Here is a 23,541-nt window from a genome sequence, read left to right as displayed (position 1 = left end):
ACACCAGGAATCTTACTCCAGTCAGGCACTGGAGTGAGATTTCTGGAGTAGGGAACGCCTCAGCTCCTCATGAATTAGACGAGCTGTGGCGTCACGCCTTTGTCCCACCTGAACTCCTCCCACTTTTCTGGAGCTTGGCAAAAATGACATGAGAACACCAAAAGTCGCATAATTATTCAATTTTTCAAAGATTTTTATGCCAGAATTCTGGCGTAAAAGCTTTGATAAATCAGACCCATTGAATTATCTCTTACTTGTGGGAATGTGTGTAGTGTTTTCCCAGGAATGGAAAGGGATTTCTCATAACAAGGTCACGTAACAAAAATACGGCGGTTTTTTTTGCTGTGTTTTTTGTGCAGAAAATCTGCTCCATCTAATGGTCTAGGCAACATGGATGCAATTTCAGGAAAATGCATGCACACAGTGAAACAATGAGGTTTTTGGTGCATTTTATCTCTATTGGCTTCTATGGGGATCCTAAAAAAAAACACACTTGCGTCTTTACGTGCAGAATCAAAGATTTTCTCTGCTACTAAAAACTCATTAAAATGTTGCTTAAAATCTGCACCAACAACGCAGCATATAAAGGTGAAACTCATTACAATAAAAATAGGAAAACTCAATATTCAGAGAAGATTGTTATGGCGCATTATGGTATGGACACCTGTAGAATATATGTGGATAAAAAGCAAAAAAAGAAAAAAAATGCAGCATGTACACTACATGTGAATTTGGCCTAATAATGTTGGAAATTGCTGATATAGTAAGTCAAATCTGTTCCGAGAAAAATTGAATATTTGTATTCACCCATGATGCTCCATTTTAATCCCCAGCACTAAGCTTTCAACACATCAGAAGCAGAATTACCAATAATACGCATCTTTCTCCAGAAATGTGGACTGGTCAAAAACCACATACGTCTTTACTATTGTTATGGAAATTTGAATGGATAGATATATCCCTGTGTGTGCTGCGGCTGCTCCCAATTAAACAGAGTTTCATTGAGCGCTCAAAGTAGGAACAGTACACCTGTTAGCAGCATAACATTCCACCAGAACTCTGGAGGTTTATAGCACATACATAGTTTTATAATTACGTACAGAAAGGAGTGGTTAGTTAATTAACATAAGGCTTGTATTTCAATGCTATTGGCTATTAGAGTACATGAACATATATGGCAGTGTCCGACAAGAGGCTGATTTCGCAATATATGATTTACTGTATCCATTGACCTGCAACTCAGCAAAAACCAGACATCAGTTTGGTACATCTGTTCCAACTTCCTCTTTTCGATGTCTAGCACATACCCTGTTTCCCCGAAAATAAGACACCGCCTTATATTAATTTTTGCTCCGAAAGTTGCATCATGTCTTATTTTGGGGGGGGTGTCTTATTTTCATGAGAAACATTCCAGCACGCTCTACCCTTACATAAGGAACGTTCTGTAGCGTAAAACCAGTAGTCAGACATATAGACCGTTCAGCAGAAAAGCAGACAACAAATCAAAGTAACACACTATGGTACGGTACTGTAATTGCCTGACTCCCACACAGGGCCACAAAACATAAGGGCTCTAAAATGGCTCCCATACACTTTCTGGACACTGTACCGCTACTGTAACAATCACCCACAGCAGTTCCTTTACCGTAGCAGCCCCATCATCTTTTTGCAGCCCCAAATATTCCCATCATCCCATTGCAGCCCTCATCATCCCTTTACAGTCCCCAATACAGCACCCCCATCATTCCATTACAGCCCCCATCATTCTACAGTACAGTATTGCAGCCTCCCATCATCCCACATCATCCCACTGCAGCCTCCCATCATCCCGGTATCCCACTGCAGCCTCCCATGTGTGTACGGTACACACACACACATACACACACACACACACACTTACACAGACACACACACACTTTCACTTTCTTACTGGTTTCCTCCACGGTGCTGCTTTCAGTGCTTTGGTGGTGCAGGAGCCCTGGGCCAATCAGCGTGCAGGAGCCCTGGGCCAATCAGAGCGCAGGAGCCCTGGGCCAGTCAGAGAGCAGGAGCCCTAGGCCAATCACAGCCCAGGAACAATCAGAGGCTATGGATGACGTCAGCTGGTCCATGGTTCCTGCGCTGTGATTGGCGCAGGGCTCATGGGTGGAGATCGGCACACAGCTTCGAGGCTGTGATTAACTCTTGCGAACAGCGCGGCTGCAGTGGCGGGCACCGGAGGGCACCGGACAGCGGGAGCGAGACACAACTGCATGCCCCATGCACAGAACAAGGTATGCCTTATTTTCGGGTGGGGGTGCCTTAATAATAATAATAATAATAAATTTTATTTTTATAGCGCCGACATATTCCACAGCACTTTACATTTCAGAGGGGATTTGTACAGACAATAGACATTACAGCATAACAATAATCACATACAGTAGATTATAACAAATACCAAGAGGAGTGAGGGCCCTGCTCGCAAGCTTACAGTCTATGAGGAAAGAGGTAGACACGAAAGGTGGGTGGTAACAGTTGCCCTGATTGTACGGACCAGCCATAATGTTAAGTGTGTAACAGTACAGACACAGAGGGCTAATGGATGCATAAAGCATGTGGGAACATGATGCTGGGAACCTGGTTATGGTAAAATTTTTGGCTCTGCCACACAGGGATAGGTTAGGTTAATGTGTTGAGGCGATAGGCCAGTCTGAATAAATGCGTTTTCAGGACACGCTTAAAATTGTGGGGACTGGGGACTAATCGTATTGACCTGGGAAGTGCATTCCAAAGAATTGGCGCGGCACGTGTAAAGTCTTGGAGACGGGAGTGGGAGGTTCTGACTATTGAGGATACTAACCTCAGGTCATCAGCAGAACGGAGGGCGCGGGTAGGGTGGTATACTGAAACAAGGGAGGAGATGTAGGGTGGTGCTGAGCCATGGAGGGCTTTGTGGGTGAGGGTAATAAGTTTATACTGAATTCTGGAGTGGATGGGTAGCCAGTGTAATGACTGGCACAAGGTAGAGGCATCGGTGTAACGATTGGTGAGGAATATGATCCTGGCTGCAGCATTCAAGACAGATTGGAGAGGGGAGAGTTTTGTAAGAGGGAGACCGATTAGAAGAGAGTTACAATAGTCGAGACGAGAATGAATAAGAGAAACAGTAAGAGTTTTTGCAGAGTCAAAAGTAAGAAAAGGTCGAATTCTAGAAATGTTTTTGAGGTGCAGATGACAAGAGCGAGCCAGTGATCGAATGTGGGGGGCAAAGGAAAGCTCGGAATCAAGTATGACCCCAAGACAGCGGGCATGTTGCTGGGGAGTAATAGTGGAACCACAGACGGAAATGGCAATGTCGGGTGTAGGTACATTAGTAGCGGGAGGAAACACAAGGAGTTCAGTCTTTGATAGGTTCAGTTTCAGATATAGTGAGGACGTGATATTAGACACAGCGTTTAGACAATCGCCAGTGTTTTCTAGAAAGGCTGGCGTGATGTCAGGAGAAGAAGCGTATAATTGGGTGTCATCAGCATAGAGATGGTACTGGAAACCAAATCTACTGATTGTTTGACCAATAGGGGCAGTGTACAAGGAGAAGAGGAGGGGGCCTAGAACCGATCCTTGAGGAACCCCAACAGTAAGAGGAAGGTGAGAGGAGGAGGAACCGGCAAAAGAAACAGTAAAGGAGCGGTCGGAGAGATAGGAGGAGAACCAGGAGAGAACGGTGTCCTTGAGGCCAATGGCACGGAGCATAGTGAGGAGGAGCTGATGATCCACAGTGTCGAATGCTGCAGAGAGAGATCCAAGAGAATTAGCATGGAGTAATGACCATTTGATTTAGCTGTTAGCAGATCATTAGAGACTTTAGTGAGGGCAGTTTCAGTGGAGTGTAAAGAGCGGAAACCGGATTGGAGAGGGTCGAGAACAGAGTTTTCTGAGAGATAGCGGATAAGACGGGAGTGGACCAGGCGTTCCAGGAGTTTAGAGATGAAGGGAAGATTAGAGACAGGTCTATAGTTAGCGGCACAATTTTGGTCGAGGGATGGTTTTTTAAGTAGTGGATGTATGATGGCATGCTTAAATGAGGAGGGAAAAATACCAGAAGAGAGAGAGAGGTTAAATATTTTAGTTAGGTGAGGGGTGACAGCAGGGGAAAGGGACTGGAGGAGATGTGACGGAAATGGGTCACTGGTGCAAGTAGTTGGGCGAGAAGATGCAAGGAGCCTGCTTACTTCTTCTTCTGTGACTGGTTCAAAATCAGAGAGTGAGTTAGATGCAGTGGGGGAGGGAGGACAGTGCATGGTATGAGGGGATTTGGAGATAATTTCCTGTCGGATCTGGTCAATTTTTTCTTTGAAGTAATTGGCCAGATCGTCAGCTCGGAGCTCCGTGGTTGGGGCCTGTACTCTTGGATTGAGTAGAGAATGAAAAGTGTCAAAGAGACGTTTCGGGTTATTGGACAGTGAGATGATGAGGGTGTTGAAATAGGTTTGTTTGGAGAGGTGAAGGGCAGTGTTGTATGTTCTAAGCATAAACTTAAAATGGATGAAATCTTCGTGTAGATTGGATTTTCTCCACAGACGTTCGGCGCACCTGGAGCACCGCTGCAGGAAACGTGTTTGCACCATGTGCCAGGGTTGTCGCCGTCTGCGTTGTGGTGTTCTATTTATAGGGGGTGCAAATTCATCCAGGGCAGTTTGAAGTGCCTTATATTAGCAGGCACAGTGCTCCCCCTAGCATGCCTTACTTTCGGGGGGCGCCCTATTTTCGGGGAAACAGGGGTATGTCACAAGACAATGCTGGTTTGAGCTAGACGGCTCACGAGATCACTGGGCCATTCTGAGCAATTGATTGGACCGTGAAGAAGGTGGGTTCTACCGCTGAAACGCGTAGTCCTATCTGCACGACTTTCCTGCGTTATTGCTGTTTTGAACTGCTTGGACCATTGCATTTTAATGGATTTATGAATAAAAAGAAAAAATTTTTTAACAGCATCCTGGATTGCTCACGTTATTGCTGGACTTTGCTTTGTCGTTGTTCATATATATATATATATATATATATATATATATATACATCAGTATATAGCAATGTGCAGGCAAGTGAGATCTATATGAAATATATATATATATATATATATATATTTCCATCACACTATAATAACATACTTTGTTGCCATGTTAATACACCATTTTGTTTCTGTTACCATATTACTTACCAATTCGTCCCAAGCCTAGGATTCCAACAGTTCTATCAGAGAGACCACTCCCGCACATCCAGAGAGGTTTCCATGTGCCCCATCCTCCACTATATAAAATATCAAAAAGGAGTTAGTGACTTTTGTGACCATGTGAAGTTAGGAAATGAATTCCAGTGTAGGTGTTATCCAACTCACTGGGCAATTTGTTTTTTTTATCATATGGATTGCAATTTGATTCCATTACAAATTTTGCACCACTCGGCCTTTACAGGTTCTTTGTTCCCTGCTCATTCAAGCTTGATGTGGTCTGTGGTCAGATATCAGCTGATAAGAGCTCACGAAAGACACAGTTAAAAAAAGAACCTCTCCCACTGAACATCAGAACGTGCTCACTGAAGGAATCTCATTAGGGCTCATACTCACTTGCGAGAGACTCGCACAATTCTTGTGCGAGTCTCTTGCATGAAAACCTGGCACTGCCGCCGGCACTCGGACTGGAGCGTGCGGCTACATGCATTTCTATGCAGCCATCCCAGTGCCGGCGGCAGTACCAGGTTTTCATGCAAGAGACTCACACGAGTATCGTGCGAGTCTCTCGCAAGTGAGTATGAGCCCTTAAACTCAATATGCAGCCAACAATAGCCAGTGCAACTCAGTGGTTATAAAAGGCAAAAGGTGTAAACTGTTTAACGAAACACAATTCCAAAAATGATTGTTAGGCAAAAATATATCCATTTAAGTAATAACTAGTGATGGGCGAACACTAAAATGCTTGTTACTCATAATGAGCTTTCCATAATGGTCGAGGAACACCATCTCGAGGAACAACTATAACGAAAGTCAATGGGAAACGTGAGCATTTTTCGGGCGGACCTTCCCAGGAGGTCTGGCGGGGCATTAAAACTGCTAAAATGGATGGAAAAAGTGCTCAAATGGAATGGGAACAGCATGGGAAAGATGCCTGGATGCATCATGGGTCGCTGCTGGAAACAATGTTGTCAGAGTATTACACCACTTTTTTGGATTAACATACAAAACAAAGATAAAATGGATTTTACAGGAAAAACTATTAAGAAATATTTTTTCCTGTATAATGACTTGTATGTCAGGCAAAATAAAAAAAAGAGAAAAATAAAAAGCCTCCTCCACCCCTTAGGCTAAGCATTCGCAACTGTTAGGAAAATCTGCCGTGGACACAATCATCCTCCTCCGATTTCCAGACTTCCCCGCTGGTCTGTCTGTGCCGGGACCGGATCTATCACGCACTTGGAAGGTGCAACTACACATGTTGGTTTCTCATGTGTGGAAATAGTGAGTGATGTGGATACTAAGGGATGCTGCACTTATCACTTGTTTTGGGGATGCTGTGTCTCCTTGTTGCCAGGCAACGCATAATGGTGCCTTGTCTGAGGTAAGCCAATGGTGGGAATGTGCGCACCCTGCTGCTCAGGTGAGCAGGTGGTGGCTTCCTGGACATGACTGGGAGGAATGCATCACCTGATTTTTATCTTTAGCAGTGGGTTGGCTATTTAACCCCTTCAGCCCCCAAGCCTGTTTCCACCTTCACAGCCAGGCTAAATTTTACAATTCTGACCATTGTCACTATGCGGTAATAACTCAGGAACGCTTAAACGGATACCATGGATTCTGAGACTGTTTTTTTTCATGACATATTGTACTTCATGATACTGGTAAAATTATTTGACATGACTTGTGCTTATTTGTGAGGAAAAACAGAAATTTGTAGAAAATGTTGAAAATGTTGCAATTTTCAAACTTTGAATTCTTATGCCCTTAAATCAGAGAGATATGTCACACAGTTAAGAAATAATATTTTCCACATGTCTACTTCACATCAGCACAATTTTGGAAACATAATTTTTTTTTGTTAGGAAGTTATAAGGGTTAAAAGTTGACCAGCGATTTCTCATTTTTCCAACAAAATTTACAAAACCATTTCTTTAAGTGACTTTGAGGGTCTGTATGACAAAAAATACCAAAAAGTGACATTATAAAAACTGCACCCCTCAGGCTATATACGCAAGAAATAAATAACAAATATACACCGGCGCTACCAAGTAATGATGGATATGTGCAAAACAGCCGCTGCTGGTGAATACCCCGGGTCTGTGCACACCCAAGAAAAAGTGAATAACAAAAACCAAGAATTAAAATGCACCTGCGCTGGCTGACTATATCCTGCAATGATCACCAGAGTGGGTCATGAATGAATAATGTATAATGTACTTACTTCCCATGAACTGAGGGGCTGCAGATAAATCCAGCATATGCCATGTGAAAAAATGGCTGTGCCCCAATGGAGACCGGAGACGCAGCACCTAGGAGGCGTCCCTCCTGTAAACGATGGTGCAGGAGCGTCCCTTCAGCTGACGGCCGCTGGACACGCTGAAAAGATGGCGGCGCACTCCGGCCGAGAGGCGCCGCCGGCGTGCAGCGGCAAGGGGGAAGAGATCAGGTGACGTCACCGGGGATAGAAGGACGGGGGCGCGTACAGGCCAAACTAGAAGCCAACGCGTTTCTAAGGTCTACGGACCTTCTTCATCAGGGCTCTGATGAAGAAGGTCCGTAGACCTTAGAAACGCGTTGGCTTCTAGTTTGGCCTGTACGCGCCCCCGTCCTTCTATCCCCGGTGACGTCACCTGATCTCTTCCCCCTTGCCGCTGCACGCCGGCGGAGCCTCTCGGCCGGAGTGCGCCGCCATCTTTTCAGCGTGTCCAGCGGCCGTCAGCTGAAGGGACGCTCCTGCACCATCGTTTACAGGAGGGATGCCTCCTAGGTGCTGCGTCTCCGGTCTCCATTGGGGCACAGCCATTTTTTCACATGGCATATGCTGGATTTATCTGCAGCCCCTCAGTTCATGGGAAGTAAGTACATTATACATTATTCATTCATGACCCACTCTGGTGATCATTGCAGGATATAGTCAGCCAGCGCAGGTGCATTTTAATTCTTGGTTTTTGTTATATACGCAAGAAATCCGCTTTTTTAATTCCCACGTATTTCCCACGAAAAACTAGCGTTTTGCAAGCGTAATTAATTTGCAGAATACTAGCGTTTTCTGAGCGATCTGTAGCATCGCTTGGAAAAGTGATTGACAGGTTGGTCACACTTGTCAAACATAGTTGTTTGACAAGTGTGACCAACTTTTTACTATAGTAGTAAAAAGATATAATGTTAAAAATAATTAAAAAAAAAAATTCATGATATTCTCACCTTCCGGCATCCCACGCAGCGTCCCCAGGCCTCAGCGATGCTCCCGGCAAGTCCTGTTCCCAGCGATGCCTTGCGAAATGACCTTTGATGACGTAGCGGTCTAGCAAGAGAATATCACGATTTTTTATTTTAATTCTTTTTTACCTGGATATGGTACCCAGAGCCTGGAGGAGAATCTCCTCTCCTCCAGACCGTGGGTACCATCTGCACATTTTCCGCTTACTTTGCGCATGGTAGGCACAGTCACATGTGGAAAGTAAGCGGAACAATGCATTCCTATGTGTGCAGAATTCCTGCGATTCCCCAAAATGAATGAGCCTGCTGTGTATTTTTCAAAGATGCGATTCTGCTGCGGAAAAATACGCAGCATTAGCACAGCATGTGTGGAATGCCATTGAATTCAATGGGTTGCTTATTTTATGCATTTTTGCCACGATTTCGCAGCGAAAAAGCGCAACAAGAAGGCATAAAATCCGCGGGAATGCCGGACGTGTGCGCATAGCCGTAAGAAGGTTATTAACCCTTCAGGTGCTTCACAAGAAATTTTGGAATGTGGAAAAAAAAGAACATTTAACTTTTTTTCACAAATATTTTACTTGACACCCTAATTTTTTTCATTTTCACAAGGGTAACAGGAAAAAATGGATCATAAAATGTGTTGTGCAATTTATCCTGAGCATGCTGACACCCCATATGTGGGGGAAAGCCACGGTTTGGGTGCACTGCAAAGCTCAGAAGGAAAGAAGCACCATTTGACATTTTGAATGCAAAATTTGCTGGAACAATTAGAGGATGCCATGTCACGTTTGGAGATCCCCTGATGTGGCAAAAAAGTGAAAATCCCCCACAATTGACACCCTTTTAGAAATTAAACCCCTCAGGGAACTTATCTAGATGTATGGTGAGCACACTGAACCCCCAAGTGCTTCACAGAAGTTTATAATGGTGAGCCACGAAAATAAAAAATAAAAAATCATATTTTCCCCACAAAATGTTTTTTAGCCTCAAATTTTGCAATAGGCAAAGCTCAGAAGGGAAGGAGCGCCATAATATAGTGCAGATTTTACTGTTATGGTTTGAGAGTGCCATTACCCACTGTGAGAGCCCCTGAGCTGCCAGAACAGCAAAAAAAAACCCCATAAGTAACCCCATAAGTAAACTACACCTCTCATCAAATTCATCTAGAGGTGAGGTGATTATATTGACACCATATAATTTTATACCATTGGACAGTGAAGAAAAAATAATTAAATTTTTACCACCAAAATTTTGTTTTAGGCTGGAGACACACTAGTGATTTAAAAATCGGTCCAATTTTGATGCAGGAGAGTCAGACGATTGTAATGCAATTGTCATGTGAGTGTCATGCGTTTTTTTATGCAAGTACAATCTGATCTTTCACACCTTGCATCTGATTTACATCCGAATGCAGTGCAATTGCTATCAGAATGCAATACGATTTTAACATAAGCTTTTACATAGAGCACTTCTCTGTCACTTACACATCGTTTTAAAATGAAATATTCTTCAAAACATTTATATATTATTACTATTATTATTATTATTTATTTATATAGTACCATTTATTCCATGGTGCTGTACATGAGAAGGGGTTACATACAAATTACAGATATCACTTACAGTAAACAAACTAACAATGACAGACTGATATAGAGGGGAGAGGACCCTGCCCTTTCGGGCTTACATGCTACAGGATGGTGGGGAAGGAGCAGTTGTGGTGTTGGTTGAGGTGATATCTCCGGTAGTGAGAGAGAAGGAGGTAGCGGGGTCATTGCAGGCTGTAGGCTTTCTTGAAGAGGTGGGTTTTCAGATTCCGTCTGAAGGATCCAAATGTGGTTGATAGTCAGACTTGTTGGGGCAAAGAATTCCAGAGGACTGGGACAATTCGGGAGAAGTCTTGGATGTGGTTGGATGAGGAGCGAATAAGTGTGGAGGAGAGAAGGAGGTCTAGGGAGGATTGGAGATTACGTGAGGGAAGGTATCGGGAGATTAGTTCAGAGACATATGGGTGAGACAGGTTATAGATGGCCTTGTAGGTCAGTATTAGTAATTTGAACTGGATACGCTGAGGGAATGGGAGCCAGTGAAGAGATTTGCAGAGGGGAGAAGCGGAGGAGTAGCGAGGAGAGAGATGAATTAGTCGGGCAGCACAGTTAAGGATGGACTGGAGAGGTGCGAGGGTGCTAGCAGGGAGACCACAGAAAAGGATGTTGCAGTAGTCGAGGCGGGAGATGATGAGGGCATGCACAAGCATTTTAGTAGATTGAGGGGTGAGGAAAGGATGGATTCTGGAAATATTTTTGAGCTGGAGGCGACAGGAGGTAAAAAGAGCTTGGATGTGCGGTTTGAAGGACAGGGCAGATTCAAAGGTTACTCTGAGGCAGCGGACTTCCGGTACTGGGGAAAGCGTGATGTCATTAATTGTTATAGCTAGGTCGGGTAAGAAAGATCTGTGAGATGGAGGATAGAGGATGAGTTCAGATTTGTCCACATTGAGCTTGAGGAAGTGAGAAGAGAAGAAAGAGGATATGGCTGATAGACACTCTGGGATTCTAGACAGCAGAGAGGTGACATCTGGGCCAGAGAGGTAGATCTGAGTATCATCAGCATAAAGGTGGTACTGGAATCCGTGGGACTTTATGAGCTGCCCCAGACCAGGTGTATAGATTGAGAAGAGTAGGGGTCCTAAAACAGAGCCTTGGGGGACTCCAACAGAGAGAGGGTGGGATGAGGAGGTGGTGTGGGAGTGGGAGACGCTGAATGTGCGGTTGGAAAGGTATGAGGAGATCCAGGATAGGGCGAGGTCTTTGATGCTAAAGGAGGAGAGGATCTGTAGTAGGAGGCAGTGGTCAACTGTGTCGAATGCAGAGGAGAGGTCTAGAAGCAGGAGTATAGAGTATTGTCCATTTGATTTGGCTGTAAGTAGGTCATTAGTAATTTTGGTCAGGGCTGTCTCAGTGGAGTGATGGGGCTGAAACCAGATTGTAGATTGTCAAAGAGCAAATTAGATGATAGGTGGGAGGAAAGTTCGGCGTGGACGTGCTGCTCCAGGAGTTTGGAAGCGAATAGGAGCAACGATATTGGGCGATAGCTGGACATTGCGGTTGGGTCGTGGGTTGGCTTTTTAAGGATAGGCGTGATTGTGGCATGTTTGAAAGCAGAAGGGAAGGTACCGGAAGTTAATGATAGGTTGAAGAGGTGGGTTAGGGATGGGATAAGTGTGATGGTGAGGTTGGGGAGGAGGTGGGATGGAATGGGGTCAAGTGCACAGGTTGTGAGGTGTGATTTGGAGAAGAGACAATTAAGCTCCCTTTCAGTGATGTTGGAGAGTGAGGTTATGGGGTTTGGGCATTGGTCTGGTATACAAAGGGGTTGTGGTGGTTGAACGATGAAGACTTGCCTTGTTTGGTCAATCTTATTTTTGAAGTGTGTGGCAAAGTCCTCGGCAGAGATGAGGGAGGTTGGAGGGGCAATGGTGGGCGGAGGAGGGAGTTAAAAGTTTTGAATAACTGTTTGGGGTTGTAAGATAGGGAAGATATGAGGGTTGTGAAGTAGGCCTGTTTAGCAGAGGTGAGGGCAGATTTGAAAGCGAGTGTTGCCTGTTTGAATGCGGTGAAGTCGTCTTGCGAATTTGTTTTCTTCCAGTGCCGCTCTGCAATCCTGGAAACTTGCCGGAGCTTTTTAGTGGTGTTATTGTGCCAGGGTTGTCTGTTGATACGTCGCATTCTGCCATGAACGAGAGGGGCAACCGCGTCAAGAGCTGATGCGAGAGTTGCACTGTAGAAAGCAGTGGCAGTGTCTGTGTTGTGGAGTGAGGATATGGATGCCAGTGGTATAATAGAGTCAGAGAGCGTGTGGGTGTCTAGATGTGCAAGGTTTCTGCGGGGGTGCACGTGTTGCTGGACATGGGTGAAAGGTGAGGAGGACATGGATGAGAAAGTGAGTAGATGGTGGTCAGATAGAGGGAGAGGGGAGGTGGTGAAGTTAGAAAGAGAGCAGAGGCGGGTGAAGACCAGGTCTAATGTGTGTCCGTCTGTGTGGGTGACTGAGGAGGACCACTGAGTAAGTCCAAAGGATGAAGTAAGGGACAGGAGTTTGGAGGCTGCTGACTGAAGGGTATCAGTGGGGATGTTGAAGTCACCCATGATGACAGTGGGGATGTCAGTTGAAAGAAAATGAAGAAGCCAGGTAGAGAATTGGTCAATGAAGGCAGTGATCGGGCCTGGAGGTCGGTATGTGACGGCCACTTGGAGGTTGGAGGGAGAGTAGATGCGGACAGAGTGGACTTCAAAAGAGGGGAGGATAAGGGAGGGAAGAGGTGGGATTGGTTTAAAGGTGCAGTTGGAAAAAAGGAGAAGACCCACTCCTCCACCATGTCTATTGCCAGAGCGTGGAGTGTAGTTGAAGTGGAGGCCGCCGTAACTCAGCAGGGGAGGCGTTGTCAGAGGGTGTCAGCCATGCTTCTGTGAGGCCGAGGAAGGCAAGATTGCAAGAGAGAAAGAGGTCATGAATCACATGGAGCTTATTGCAGATGTTGCGGGCATTCCAAAGTGCTCCCGAGAGAGGGAGCAGGGGGTTGGGTGTCAATGGCACGGGTTTTAAGTTGGAAAGATTGCGGTAGTTCTTATTAGATAGGGAGTGGTAGGAAGGGGTAGTAATGGAGGGTATGAGCTGTGGGGGTCCAGGATTGGGAGATATGTCACCAGCAGTGAGGAGAAGCAGAGAAAGGGAGAGCAGATGGGAGAAGGAGCGTGGGCAGCTTGTTTTACGTTTCATTGGGACATGTTTGAGGTTGAGAAGCAGTTCAGCAGAGGAGGTCAGGTGGGGAGGAAAGAGGGAAGGGGAGATGATTATTTGGTTAGAGGGTGCTGGGGTTTGGGGATAGCGAAGGAGAGGATTAAAGGAGCAAACTGTTAAGAATGGGTCACCAAGGAGAAAAAAGCAAAACACACTAAGCCACAGAAAACCAGAGTGGTTGGTAACTATGCAGATTGCAGATCCCTGATCTTACCACACAACTAGCAGTAGCCGTGGAGCGTGCCTACGATGAACCTAGACGCCTCATCACGGCCGGAGGACTACATAAGCCTAAAGCAAGAAAAAGGAAAACTAACTAACCCAGAGCAGACCCCAAAGGAATAGATAGCCCCCACACATGTATTGACGGTGAAACAAGATGAAGGCACAAACACAGGCAGGAAAATAGGCTGAGAAAACGATGGGGCCCAAACTAACTAGACAGGAAAGGAAAGGGAAGACACTATCTGCAACCTGCAAAAAACCCTACAAAAATAATGTCCAACACTTCTGATACCAAAATTAACCCTGAAGTCACTAGACTTCTCCCACTATATCAGCATTCTGAAATATTCTGAGACAGAGCAAAAAGAGACCGAACTAGTAAGGGACAAAAAGCCAATTGGCAAAATACTGATAAATAAGAGTGGAAATTCAGCTCAGCCCCCAGTCGGGGCTGGCAGACCACACAAAAAACTGAATAGACCAACAAAATCAAGTGTGAACATTAGCAGAAAAACTTAGCTTTAGATGACTGGAACAGAGCTGAAAACCAAGAGCTGACAAGCCAGAAGGACAAACCAGCAACTGAATAGGGCGTTGGCTGTCCTAAATCCAATCTGAGAATCCTGAGATCCAATCATCATCCTCATTCTCAGGTGGCAGATCTCCACTGATCAAACCAGCCGCACCACCTCCCGTCACCACCAGAGGGAGTCCAGAAGGGGAACTCACAACTGGTGAACCAGAGAATGAACTCACAACAGTACCCCTCCCTTTGAAGAGGGGTCACCGAACCCTCATCCACGCCACCAAGCCGATCAGGATGGGCCCGGTGAAAAGCACGAACCAATCTATTGGCATGAATATCGGAGGCAGAGACCCAAGAATTATCCTCCTGACCATAACCCTTCCATTTGACCAAATACTGGAGTCTCCGTCTAACCAAACGAGAATCCAATATTTTCTCTACCTCATATTCCACATTGCCTTCGAGCAACACAGGGTCAGGAGGTGCTGCCATAGGAACCACTGGCTCAACAAACCTCTTCAACAGAGATTTGTGAAATACGTTATGGATCTTGAACGTAACTGGAAGAGCCAATCGAAACGAAACAGGATTAAGAATCTCCAAAATCTTATAAGGACCAATAAATCTTGGCTTAAATTTAGGAGATGCAACCTTCATAGGAATATTCTTAGACGACAACCAAACCATATCACCCACTTTAAACCGGGGACCAATGGTCCTATGCCGGCTGGAAAATCGCTGGGCCTTTTCCTGAGAGAGTGACAACTTATCCACCACTTGGTCCCATATCTGCTGCATTCTCTTAACCACAGTGTCCACACCTGGGCAGGACGAAGATTCCACTTGCCGTGAAGAGAATCGAGGATGAAACCCAAAATTACAGAAAAAAGGTGACATCAAAGTGGCAGAACTAGCTCTATTGTTCAGTGCGAATTCGGCCAAGGGCAAAAATGAGACCCAATCATCCTGATCAGCAGATATAAAACATCTCAAATAAGACTCCAAGGTCTGGTTTGTTCTCTCAGTCTGTCCATTAGTCTGGGGATGAAACGCGGAGGAGAAAGATAACTGAATTCCCAGACTGGAACAAAAGGCTTTCCAGAATCTGGAAACAAACTGGACTCCTCTGTAGGACACAATTTTCTCAGGAATCCCATGTAACCAAACCACCTGTTGTAAAAACAAGGCCACCAACTCAGCAGAAGATGGCAACTTTGGGAGTGGTACAAGATGGACCATCTTCGAAAATCTATCACAAATCACCCAGATAACAGTCATTCTCTGAGAGACAGGAAGATCAGAAATAAAATCCATTGACATATGGGTCCATGACCTCTTGGGCACCGGCAAGGGCATCAGCAACCCACTAGAACGAGAACAGGGTTTATACCGAGAACAAGTCCCACAGGACTGCACAAAATTCCTGATATCAAGAGATAAGGCAGGCCACCAAAAGGACCGACTCACCAAATCTCTGGTACCAAAAATACCTGGATGACCAGCTAATGCGGAGCAAAGAATTTCAGACATCACTCTCTTTCTCCACTGGTCAGGAACATACAATTTTCCCATAGGGCAACGCTCAGGTTTATCCTCCTGAAATTCCTCCAGGGCGCGTACCCCCTCACCTAGGATGGTAGTAGGCTCGGTCACACTAAGAGAATCGGCAAAGAAACTCCTAGAAAGGGCGTCTGCCTTAACATTCTTAGTGCCCGGAAGAAAAGAGACAACAAAATTAAAACGCGTGAAAAACAAGGCCCATCTAGCCTGTCTAGGATTCAAGCGTTTGGCCGACTCCAAATAAATCAAATTCTTGTGATCGGTGAGGACCACAACTTGATGTCTAGCTCCCTCCAACCAATGTCTCCACTCCTCAAATGCCCACTTCATGGCCAACAATTCCCCACGTCATAGTTGCGTTCTGATGGGGAGAAGTTTCGAGAAAAGAAGGCACAGGGATTCATCTTAGAAGTCGCAGGGTCTTTTTGGGACAAAACAGCTCCTGCACCAATCTCAGAAGCATCTACCTCCACCTGAAATGGAAGTGAGACATCAGGTTGCCGTAAAACTGGAGCGGAGGTAAATCTCTGCTTAAGCTCCTGAAATGCTGAGATAGCCTCAGGAGACCAATTCAGCACATCAGTGTCCTTCTTGGTCAGATCAGTCAGTGGTTTGACAATACCAGAAAAATTACCTATAAATTTACGATAGAAATTAGCTAAACCCAAAAACTTCTGGAGGGCCTTCAAAGAAGTAGGCTGAACCCAATCATAAATGGCCTGTACCTTGGCCGGGTCCATTTCAATAGTCGATGGAGATAAGATAAATCCCAAAAATGAAATCCTCTGTACACCAAAGAGGCATTTCGATCCCTTAACAAACAGGGAATTCTCTGTCAAAATCCGGAACACAGTCCGGACGTGTTCCACATGAGAATCCCAATCACTAGAAAAGATCAAAATATCATCCAGATAGATGATCAAAAACTTATCCACAAAGTCACGGAAAATATCATTCATAAAGGACTGGAAGACAGAAGGGGCATTAGTGAGCCCAAAAGGCATCACCAGGTACTCAAAATGTCCCTCCGGAGTATTAAACGCCGTCTTCCATTCATCCCCGTGCTTGATGCGAATAAGATTATACGCCCTCCCTGAGGTCAAGCTTAGTAAACCAGCAGGCACTCTTAAGTCTGGAGAATAACTCAGATATCAGAGGTAACGGGTACTGATATTTAAACGTCATCTTGTTAAGGGAACGATAATCAATACACGGTCTTAATGAACCATCTTTCTTGGCCACAAAAAAAAACCCAGCACTTAAAGGTTACGAGGATGGTCTAATATTACCCTTCTCCAATGACTCCTTAACCCCTTTCTGCCATTAGACGTACTATCCCGTCCATGTGCCCTGGGATTTAATCCCCAAGGACGGGATAGTACGTCTAATGTGATCAGCGGCGCCCACGTGGTGAGCGCCGCTGATCGCGGCCGGGAGTCAGCTGATTATCACAGCTGACACCCGGCACAATGTGTCAGGGGCAGTCATGGACCGCCCCCGACACGTTAACCCCTTGTACCAGGGGTTAAAGGGAAGCATCGGCAGGGAGGGGGCTCCCTCTGTGCTTCCCTGAGCCCCCCACAACAGCGCAATGTGCAGCGTTGCTGCGGGGGACTCCTTCCCTACAGGCCCCCGGATCCAAGATGGCGACGGGGGCCTTCGGGGGCCTGTAGGGAGCTGACTTCCTCACTGCCTGCAAAGCGCAGGCATGAGGAAGTCTGCAGAACTGCCTGTGACAGATTGCTGATCTGTCACAGTGATCTGTGATGTGACAGATCAGCGATCTGTCACAGGACAGTGATGTCCCACCTGGGACTATGTAATAAAGTAAAAAAAAAAAAAAAAAGGTGTAAAAATAATTTAAAAAAAATCGCTAAATAAATTAGTAAAAAAAAAAAAATCAATAATAAATTCATTTTTTTAAAATAAAAAAAAAACAATAAAAGTACAAATATTTGGTATAGCCACGTCCGTAGCGACCTGCCCTATAAAACTGTCCCTTCAGTTAACCCCTTTAGCGAACCCCTTAAAAAATAAAAATAAAAAACGAAGCAAAAAAAAAATGATTTATTATCATACCACCGAACAAAAAGTGCAATAACGCGCGATCAAAAAGACGCATATAAATATCCATGGTACTGCTGAAAACGTCATCTTGTCCCGCAAAAAACGAGCTGCCATACAGCGTCATCTGCAAAAAAATAAAAAAGTTATAGCTCGCAGAATAAAGCGATGCAAAAATAATTATTTTTTATATAAAATTGTTTTCATTGCAAAAAACCGACAAAACATTAAAAAACGACCTAAATGAGGTATCGCTGTAACCGTACCGACCCGAAGAATAAAACTGCTTTATCAATTTTACCGCACGCGGAACAGTGCAAACGCACCCCCCAAAAGAAATTCATGAAACGCTGGTTTTTGTTCATTCTGCGTCCCAAAAATCGGAATAAAAAGCGATCAAAAAATGTCACATGCCCGAAAATGGTATCAATAAAAACGTCAACTCATCCCGCAAAGAATAAGACCTCAGATGACTCGGTGGGTCAAAATACGGAAAAATTATAGCTCTCAATATGTGGTGATGCAAAAACTATTTTTACAATAAAAAGCGTCTTTTAGCGTGCGACAGCTGCCAAACATAAAAACCGCCATAAATAGTAAATCAAACCCCCCGTTATCACCCCCTTAGTTAGGGAAAAATAATAAAATTAAAAAAATGTATTTATTTCCATTTTCCCATTAGGGTTAGGGTTAGGGCTAGGGTTAGGGCTAGGGTTAGGGCTCAGATTAGGGTTAGGGGTGTGTTGGGGTTAGGGTTGGAGTTATAATTGGGGGGTTTCCACTGTTTGGGCACATCAGGTGCTCTCCAAATGCAACATGGCGTCTGATCTCAATTCCAGCCAATTCTGCGTTGAAAAAGTCAAATGGTGCTCCTTCCCTTCCAAGCTCTGCCATGTGCCCAAACAGTGTTTTACCCCCACATATAGGGTATCAGCATACTCAGGACAAATTGCAAAACAACTTTTGGGGTCCAATTTCTCCTGTTAACCTTAGGAAAATAAAAAATTGGGGGCAAAAATATCATTTTTGTGAAAAAAAATGATTTTTTTATTTTCACGCCCAGGCGTTATAAACTTCTGTGAAGCACTTGGGGGTTCAAAGTGCTCACCACACATCTAGATAAGTTCCGTGGGGGGTCTAGTTTCCAAAATGGGGTCACTTGTGGGGAGTTTCAATAGTTTAGGTACATCAGGGGCTCTGCAAACACACATGACACCCGCAGACCAATCCATCAAAGTCTGCATTCCAAAACGTCACTACTTCCCTTCCGAGCCCCGACTTGTGCCCATACAGTAGTTTTCTCCCACATATGAGGTATCAGCGTACTCAGGACAAATTGGACAACAACTTTTGGGGTCCAATTTCTCTTGTTACCCTTGGGAAAATAAAAAAATTGGAGACTAATTGATCATGTTTGTGGAAAAAATACAATTTTTTTATTTTCATGCCTGGGCATTATAAACTTCTGTGAAGCCCTTGGGGGTTCAAAGTGCTCACCACACATCTAGATAAATTCCTTAGGGGGTCTAGTTTCCAAAATGGGGTCACTTGTGGGGGGTTTCCACTGTTTAGGTACATCAGGGGCTCTCCAAAAGCAACATGACACCCGCAGACCATTCCATCAAAGTCTGCATTCCAAAACGTCACTACTTCCCTTCCTAGCCCCGACGTGTGCCCATACAGTAGTTTTCTCCCACATATGGGGTATCAGCATACTCAGGACAAATTGGACAACAACTTTTGTGGTCCAATTTCTCCTTGTACCCTTGGGAAAATGAAAAAATTGGTGACTAAAAGATCATGTTTGTGGAAAAAATACGATTTTTTTTATTTTCACGCCCGGGCGTTATAAACTTCTGTGAAGCACCGGGGGGTTCAAAGTGCTCAACACACATCTAGATAAGTTCCTTGGGGGGTCTAGTTTCCAAAATGGTGTCATTTGTGGGGGTTTCCACTGTTTGGTACATCAGGGGTTTTCCAATCGCGACATGATGTCCAATCTCAATTCCAGCCAAAAACGTCAAATGGCGCTGCTTCCCTTCCGAGGTCTGCCATACGCCCAAATAGTCATTTACACCCACATATGTGGTATCAGCGTACTCAGGACAAATTGCACAATAACTTTTAGGGTCCTGTTACCTTTGGAAAAATAAAAATTGGGGGTGAAAAGATCATTTTTTTGGAAAAAATATGATTTTTTAGGTGAACCGCTGTACGTTATAAACTTCTGTGAAGCCCTTGTGGGTTCAAAGTTCTCACCACATATCTAGATAAGTTCCTTGGGGGGTCTAGTTTCAAAAATGGGGTCACTTGGGGGGGTTTTCACTGTTTAGGTACATCAGGGGCTCTCCAAACGCGACATGGCGTCCGATCTGAATTCCAGCCAATTTTGCATTGAAAAAGTCAAACGGCGCTCCTTCCCTGCTGAGGTCTGCCATGCGCCGAAACAGAGGTTTCCACCCACATATCAGGTATCAGCGTAGTCAGGACAAATTGCACAATAACTTTTGCAGTCCAATTTCTCCTGTTACCATTGGTAAAATAAAAAAAATTGAACCTGAAGTATTTTTTTAGTGAAAAAAAGTTAAATGTTCATTTTTTTTTAAATATTCAAAAAATTCCTGTGACGCACCTAAAGGGTTAATAAACTTCTTGAATGTGGTTTTGAGCACCTGAAGGGGTGCATTTTTTAGAATGGTGTCACTTTTGGGTATTTTCTATCATACAGACCCCTCAAAGTGGCTTCAAATGTGATGTGGTCCGTAAAAATAAAATGGTGTTGCAAAAATGAGAAATCGCTGGTCAATTTTTAACCCTTATAACTTCCTAACAAAAAAAAATTTTGGTTCCAAAATTGTGCTGATGTAAAGTAAACATGTGGGAAATGTTACTTATCAAGTTTTTTGTGTGCCGTATCTCTGTGATTTAAGGGCATAAAAATTCAAAGTTGGAAAATTGCAAAATTTTCAAAATTTTCGCCAAATTTCCATTTTTTTCACCAATAAACGCAAGTTATTTGAATGAAATTTTACCACTAAAATGAAGTACAATATGTCACGAGAAAACAATGTCAGAATCACTGGGATCCATGGAAGCTTTTCAGAGTTATTACCTCATAAATGGACAGTGGTCAGAATTGTAAAAATTGGTCTGGTCATTAACGTGCAAACCACCCTTGGGGCTTAAGGGGTTAATATAGGATCGCATAGCATCATGTTCGGGTACTGATAAGTTGAAAAGCTGACCCTTGGGAAATTTACACTCAGGCATCAATTCAATTGCACAGTCATAACTCCTATGAGGAGGCAAAGACGCAGACTTGCTCTCACTAAATACATCAGAAAAATCGGCTAGATAATCTGGAATATCATGAGACTGAGGAGAGGTGGAGAAAACAGGAGTGTCCCTAAGAACACACTGACAACCCCAACTCACCACAGACCCAGATTTCCAATCCAAAACTGGATTATGAGTTTGCAACCAAGGAAAACCCAGAACAATAGTATCATGAAAATTATGCAGCACCAAAAATTAACAATTATCTTGGTGGTCTGGGGCAACTCGCATCGTCACCTGGGTCCAAAACTGAGGTTTATTCTCCGCCAAAGGAGTAGCATCAATACCCCTCAAAGGAATAGGCGTCCGCAGAGGCGTCATGGAGAAACCACAACATTTAGCAAAATCCAAATCCATCAGATTCAACGCTGCTCCTGAATCCACAAAAGCCTTCATGGAAAATGTGGATAAGGAGCAGATCAGTGTAATTGCCAAAAGAAACTTAGGTTGTATACTGCCCACAGCAAATGTGTGTGCAAAATGTTTCTCTCATTTTGGGCAGACAGAAATATGAGAGACATCTCCACAGAAAAAACACAGCTTATTAAGCCTTCTAAACTCCTGATGTTGCGCCCTAGACAAAATTCTATCACATTGCATAGGTTCAGACATTTGTCCAAAAGGTGGCAACTCCTCTCGTGTAGTTTTGCGTTCACGTAAACGCCGATCAATTTGAATGGCTAATGACATAGAATCGTCAAGACCAGAGGGAACAGGAAATCCCACCATAGTATCATTTATGGTTTCTGACAAACCCTTCCGAAAGAGAGCTGCCAAGGCACCATCATTCCAGGTAGTAAGGACCGCCCACTTTCGGAATTTTTGACAGTATAACTCTGCAGAATCCTGACCCTGGTTCAATGCCAATAGGGCTTTCTCAGCTTGATCAATAGCCTTAGGTTCATCATACAACAACCCCAAGGCTTGAAAAAATGCATCCACATTAGTCAGAATAGGATCTTCAGGTGTCAAAGAAAACGCCCAATCCTGGGGATCACCGCGCAGCAAAGAGATGACAATTTTAACCTGCTGCGCAGAGCTCCCCGATGAATTAGGCTTCAAGGCAAGAAATAATTTACAATTATTCTTAAAATTCAAAAATTTAGACCGATCCCCAAAAACACATCAGGAGTAGGGATCCTTGGTTCAGCAGCATGTGAATGAGCGAGATAGGCGGAAATTCCCCACACTTCAGCAGTAAGCTGCTCCACACGATCAGACAATTGCTTACTCTCCATTTAAAAAAAAAATCCTCCTACGGCCCCAGAGAAAAAGAGGAAAAAATATACATATATATATATATATATATATATATATATATATATAAAATAATTCTGACATTTTTTTTTTTTTACAATTCTTTCCTGCTTTTGAGTACCCTAGAATCTGCGGTATGGCTGGTGATTCTGTTATGAATGGGTCACCGAGGAGAAAAAAGCAAAACACGCTAAGCCACAGAAAACCAGAGTGGTTGGTAACTATGCAGATTGCAGATCCCTGATCTTACCACACCTAGACGCCTCATCACGGCCGGAGGACTACATAAGCCTAAAGCAAGAAAAGGGAAAACTAACTGCCCCAGAGCAGACCCCAATGGAATAGATAGCCCCCACACATGTAATGACGGTGAAACAAGATGAAGGCACAAACACAGGCAGGAAAATAGGCTGAGCAAACGATAGGGCCCAAACTAACTAGACAGGAAAGGAAAGGGAAGACACTATCTGCAACCTACAAAAAACCCTACAAAAATAATGTCCAACACTTCTGATAGCAAAATTAACCCTGAAGTCACTAGACTTCTCCCACTATATCAGCACTCTGAAATATTCTGAGACAGAGCAAAAAGAGACCGAACTAGTAACGGACAAAAAGCCAATTGGCAAAATACTGATAAATAAGAGTGGAAATTCAGCTCAGCCCCCAGCTGGGGCTGGCAGACCACACAAAAAACTGAATTGACCAACAAAATCAAGTGTGAACATTAGCAGAAAAGCTTAGCTTTAGATGACGGGAACAGAGCTGAAAACCAAGAGCTGACAAGCCAGAAGGAATCACCAGCAACTGAATAGGGCGTCGGCTGTCTTAAATCCAATCTGAGAATCCTGAGATCGTCATCCTCATTCTCAGGTGGCAGATCTCCACCGATCAAATCAGCCTCTCTACCTCCTGTTACCTCCAGAGGGAGTCCAGAAGGGGAACTCACAACTGGTGAACCAGAGAACAAACTCACAACACAAACACTGTGAGGCCATATGTAAACATGGTGGAGGAGTAGGAGTATATATATATATATATATATATATATATATATATATATATTAGGGATCCTACTCACTCAGGTGCAGCAGGAGACAGTCAGGAGGCAGGTTCCTTTACAGTTCATGTGGCTTATTACATCATAAACCTATCAGGCAGCAAGTAACAAAGAAAATAGCCTGTAGCTTAGGCAAAAGCAAACAGAAATGTCCGTTCACTCAGGCTCAGACCTGGAGCTTCAGTGCACACAGGAGGCTTAGTCCTCCCCATCTACAGCTGCCTGGTTCAGGAGCAGGCCACATTATAAGCGTGTAGCCACACCCACGAACCCAGCAGC

At 44.3% G+C, this 23,541-nt stretch overlaps 1 protein-coding gene across 1 annotated transcript in view; it reads right to left on the bottom strand.

Moving 5' to 3' along the window:
* LOC141052434 (glyoxylate reductase/hydroxypyruvate reductase-like) overlaps positions 1-23,541 on the bottom strand; it is a 117,197-nt gene that overhangs the window by 42,513 nt on the left and 51,143 nt on the right. The window contains exon 5 of the mRNA XM_073549664.1: positions 5,201-5,289. Within this exon, the coding sequence (XP_073405765.1) occupies positions 5,201-5,289 (89 nt within the window). The remainder of the gene's footprint in view (positions 1-5,200; positions 5,290-23,541) is intronic.

The sequence above is a fragment of the Dendrobates tinctorius genome, unplaced genomic scaffold (genome assembly GCF_039654945.1).
Source record: "Dendrobates tinctorius isolate UK_male_01 unplaced genomic scaffold, ASM3965494v1 ptg000160l, whole genome shotgun sequence".
In the NCBI taxonomy this organism is placed as follows: Eukaryota; Metazoa; Chordata; class Amphibia; order Anura; family Dendrobatidae; genus Dendrobates; species Dendrobates tinctorius.
This window is presented reverse-complemented; position numbering and strand designations above follow the sequence as displayed.